The 4,996-nt window shown below is 52.1% G+C and overlaps 2 protein-coding genes across 2 annotated transcripts; both read right to left on the reverse strand.

Annotated features, from left to right (window-relative positions):
- Nucleotides 1-2: 2 nt before the first annotated feature.
- CSUI_003125 (uncharacterized protein) lies at nucleotides 3-3,051 on the reverse strand (the record flags this gene model as incomplete). The annotated part of the gene is made up of 4 exons (XM_068063323.1): nucleotides 3-45; nucleotides 510-648; nucleotides 1,080-1,202; nucleotides 1,817-3,051. A coding segment is annotated over one exon (732 nt), but the record flags the coding sequence as incomplete, so codon positions are not given.
- Nucleotides 3,052-4,116: 1,065 nt separating this feature from the next.
- CSUI_003126 (uncharacterized protein) lies at nucleotides 4,117-4,771 on the reverse strand (the record flags this gene model as incomplete). Its single annotated transcript, XM_068063324.1, has 1 exon — nucleotides 4,117-4,771. A coding segment is annotated over exon 1 (420 nt), but the record flags the coding sequence as incomplete, so codon positions are not given.
- Between the last annotated feature and the right edge of the window lie 225 nt (nucleotides 4,772-4,996).

A 4,996-nucleotide genomic window follows, 5' to 3' on the forward strand; every position in this document is an offset into this window, starting at 1 on the left:
TGGGGTCTCTCGACAATGCGATCGTGTACCTTCAGTAAATATGACCTGAATGAAAATCCGAAGGCAAGAGGAAGATGGATCATCACCAATGAGCAGCTGCCCCGGGAGACATGGAGAATTCCCATATGAAAAACCGACGTGATGACCCTATATCCATTATTACCGAGAAAGAGAAACAGCACATCGTGACTTCTTACGAAGATGATGGTGTATATACACCCCATCTACCGAGAATTCCTTGGCGGACACCCGCATCTGGATGACACCGGAGTCGCTCGCAGTGAATTCGGCGGGGAAAGAGGGGAATTTGGTGCTTTTGAGATCTTCTCCCCCGTATGTGTGCCTCTAGAATCAATCAGACTACTTCAGGGTGTATGTACACGTGCTTATACACGACAGCAGTGATGATGTGGTTGTTTTCTTTTGTAAGCAGATCACACCGCATTTTTCTTTCTTTCATTACTCAGATGAGAAGAATGGGCACCTCTCTATCCTACTGAGACACTTACCTTTCGAGAGTCTTGAAGCCGAAATAATCATAGTCGAAATCTCTGGAATAGTCGATCACTTCATTCAGACGCTTCTGATGTTCCTTCACGAACTCGTAGACCTCCGTACTAACGAGTTTGGCGTCACGTCCCATCTTATCTGAAGAACGTTTTTCATCCACAAAAGAAGAGACAAGAGAGTTCAGATGTTGGCTGAGAATGAGAGATATAGACAGATAGATAGTCTGTGTCCCTTGATCTCATCCAGTTGTGTATGAGATGGCTGCGAGAACTTGCCCCATCATGATGTGCGGTCCAGAGAGGCAGATAAAGCTAAGAGACAGAAGGAGCACAAGCCTGAGACGCTCAGGGCAGGTGGTCAACAGAGATGAACGGATTGAGGGTGACGAACTTGTGTGCACGAATATACTCAAACGAGTAGGACTAGGTATGGTATCATATTCACATCTCCCTGGCCAAAGAAAGATCGGAGAAACCCGTTATCAGGCATATTGTGAAGGCGAGAGAACTTCAGCTATTTACTGATGTAAAAGAGAAGTAGGGTAAGTCACCATCTCTGTTAAGACTCACCAACGTAGCTGTGGAGTTGCTCGATGACCTCAAAGAAGTTGTTGTTCGTGTTCTTGTGAAGGTTATCAATAGCTATCCTCGCCGCCAGCTTAGAGAAGTCTGGATGGGACGCTGCCATGTATGCTGAGGAGGAACACAGTGAAACAAGACGCCACGCAGAAAGCTCAGAATGTAGACAACCAGAAGTGATGTCTGTACGGAAATTCCCCCAGTAGTGAAGTAAGGGGTGTTCATCATGGTGGAGAAACGACAGGTGACAAGAGCAAGTCGAGTGGGACTCTCTCCCAAAACCGATGGAGAAAAGAGACACTTTCGCGTATTCTCACACCCCCTTTGTTCTCGTTCTGTTTAAGAGGGAAGAAGAAAGGCGACACATGAAAGAGAAATGCCAAGTCCAAGGACCTCGAGAGAGCCGCAGACTCCGCGGTTGCGTTGCGAACTACCCCTTCCCCGCGACAAAGAAACACCTTCGCACACCCCTCTAAATCACCCGAATTTTTGGTGCAATCCTCAGATGAACTACCAACCACTGTCGGCACAAGCAGACAAGATCGCAGTTTGTGTATTCCACAGGGCGTGAGTGAGCCCACCCACGGGCAGACAGACCACGCTGTCTTGCTGTTCATGCGGATCGCAGGAGGGCACCGATTCCAACCTCAGGAGTCCGGGCTTCTGAATCTGACAGTGATTTTCCGAAGAAACTTTTGAAAAGGTATTCGAGGATGCTGTCAACTCACCGCTTGTTTGAGCAGCCAAATCATCCAGTTCGCTTGTTTTGATGCCGGCGAACATGCCGTTGATAACGGCCTGGGCTACACGGGCGGGGTCGACGAGGGGATGCAGACCGTACGATAGCTTCTCAATACGCTTCAGAATTTGGTCAAAAGAGACAGACTCTTCCTCACCGCGTCGGTTAACAACGTACATACCCCGGCCGTGTGCAGGAGAGGTACCCCCAAACCGGCTTTGTGAGGAGGGTGAGTGCGCATCCTGCTTGCTTGGGCCATTCCCCCCAGCAGCAAACTTCCCCGGCAAACCGAGACATACAGTGCCCTTTTCTGGGCTAGTATGGAATCCTGAGGAAGCTGGTGCATGCATCTTGCTAAATTACGAAGTGACAAGTTCCAGACTGAGCACGAAAAAGAACTGAAAAAACTCTTGGCCCAGCCTTGGCGAAGCTGCGCCTACGATCAACAGGACACAGGAGGGGCAACAGCTGCGCCAGGGAAGGAGGGCTGCTTATGTGCTGCCTGCGGAGTGGACAACGATGGGGGTGTAGCTGAAAGAAGACTTCCCTTCCCTGTGTAAGCCTTGCAGACAAATTGTTCGAGGTCGACAAATGGGCGAAATGTGTGCTCTTCGAAACAATGGAGGGGAAGATAGCTTTGAGGACAGACGGTCGTTGCCCTGGTGGGTGGGTGATGGGAAGTCGACCAGGTTATCTAGAAGACCGTACACCCGTGTCTTCTGTAGACGGTTCAGAAAACGCAGCTGAGAGGAGAAACCGAACAAAGGACTAGATGGATACTTGTGGATTTGCCACTGGGGAAGAAACAAGAATACCCAGAGGAATTCTCTCATGGAAACAACAGGTGTGAGGAAGCGTGTGCTGGCGCCCTCTGACGACAACCGCCCTCCGATGTCCACACAAACCTTTTCACAATGTGTGCAACCTCGTATTGAACAACGACAGTACCACAACTTGTAACAGACAATCTTTGAAAAGTCCCTCTTGCCCCGATGCCGCTTACACCGGAACAACACTTCGCCAAGCCTAGAGCAGACTGCACGCACGTCTTGTGACAATGGTGGTAGTTGGCCGGGCGCCTGGAGACGCGGGGAGACCGTCGGCCAACACAGGTGTGAACGAAAAAAGAACTTCACGAGGTGAACACACTGGTGTACAAAGGCGAGGTGCAACAAGAGGATATGATTTGATAACCTGCTATCGTCGAGACAGTCCCCTCCCCCCAGTCGGAATTGTCCTTCATGCCCAGTGGCAGCGGGAGTGGCAAAACCAGCCCCGCTCCGCCACCCCCCCTTCCCCCTCCACCCAGGTGCCATTGTCTCACCCGCTGAGAACAGGCTCGAAACTACAGCCGGGATGGTAACTCTTCTATAAAGCCTCCGGGGCGCAAGCTCCAAGTTGGCTTTCCTTAACCGGCTGGGTCCCCCCATGAGGGAGACCATGGTAGCGGCCATGGCGGGGACTAACAGCCCTCACCAGTTGATCCAAGAAAAGTCCTTAGCAAAGGTGACCTGTACCGTGATCATACCGCCCTCAACATGCTAGCTGTGTGTGGCGAGTCACTTCCAGGAAACTGCCACGCCTCAGCTAACATGTGGCGTGTGTGAGTTCCCGCTGGCAAGTCCACTGCGCAGCCTGCACCCACGGGTGAGGCAGCTGAGACATGGAGGGCCCGAGAACGACACCCCTACACACAGGAAGTAATGTTTTCTTTCTTGGACGCCAGCACCACGACTGCTGTTAGCCGTGTTAGCTGTATCTGTCTATTATCTACTACTGCTGTCTTGCGGATGCTTCGCCAGTCCAGCAGTTGGACTAGGGCACGACACACTGCCTTACAACCAAAACCGAGGCGGCGCGAGACGGTAACACCTGCTCTCCCTCTACACTGCAAATGACGAACAGCTTGCAGATTGGCACAGTGGCTTGTTGCTATGTGAAGACAACGGAAAGAGCCTGCCAACTGAAGCTTCCACCTTCAGGGAAAGGTACCAGGTTTAATGCAACGTCAGCGCGAGTAACTGCAGTCTGCAGCTCGGCAGTTTTAGTGGGCTCTACTGCTTGCCCCGCTAAGCGATATGGGGGCTGAAGGGGCACTCCTGCTTCAAGCCTCCGACTCCTTGTTCAGACGGGACAAAAACCGCAACTGTGCTTCCTTGACCTCTCGGCCACCACTTCGGACAAGTAACACGAACCTGTAAGGTGGGCGGACGTTTATACAGTGTGTGTGATGGAGATAGCTGCCTACATATAAGCTATGCCAGCCAGCACGCGGAGCAGTGGGACGAACGCTCAACCTAGTGTGACCATGTTCAGTCGAAAAAGCACCTTGCCGTCTACTCTCGGACAAAAGTGCGTCCTCATACTTTCGGAAAGCCACCAGTAGCTCGGGAGTGGAGAAGCGTATCATCCGACAACGGAGGCTTACACCTACGACCTTTCTGACGGAGTAAGATCTTAGACTGAACTCACGTGAATTTGCGCGGGCACACCCCAGACTAATAGTGAAGTTCGAAAACCAAACCGGAAAGACGAGGCCAACAGATTTTCGACCGGGCGTGGTCTCGCACAAGAGATGAGCTGTTTCTCTCTCATATCGCGAGAAGGGGAGCCATGCGCGGTCTTCGTAAAAGTCTAAGCTGGAGTCCGAAACCGGGAGATCGGCCTGCGCGGAGGCAAAGTCTCCCGACAAAACGGACAACCCAGTCATAACCCGTCAGCTTCTCGGCTTGACACATCTCTCAGGATCTCGAGAAAACCTGGTGCAAACTGAAATATTTCTCACTGTAGAAGAAAACTTGCATTGGAACAGCCCCTCATAGCAACGGCGCCAGGAGACTACCGCTGCAGCACAGATGCCGGAAATGTGGTGTGTTGCGACAAATCTGCGGCCTCTACCGAGTGAAACGGTAAGGTCCGATATCCGTACCCGCCGCTGGCAAGGCCGCCATGTCAGNNCTGACATGGCGGCCTTGCCAGCGAAACTGGCTAGGACTCCCCCCCCCCAAGAGTTGTCGCCCCCGACCTCCTCGATGTTGATGATGTGCGTCCAATGCATCAAAACCTCCGTGGCAAGCATCCCTTCAAACACCAAGCAGCACCATCTGCCACGAGTCCTGTCCGATCCGGTGGGCCTCGAACAAGGATCGCACCCCGGCTAAGACTAGCA

This window comes from Cystoisospora suis (genome assembly GCF_002600585.1).
Source record: "Cystoisospora suis strain Wien I chromosome Unknown contig_1350, whole genome shotgun sequence".
NCBI lineage: Eukaryota > Apicomplexa > Conoidasida > Eucoccidiorida > Sarcocystidae > Cystoisospora > Cystoisospora suis.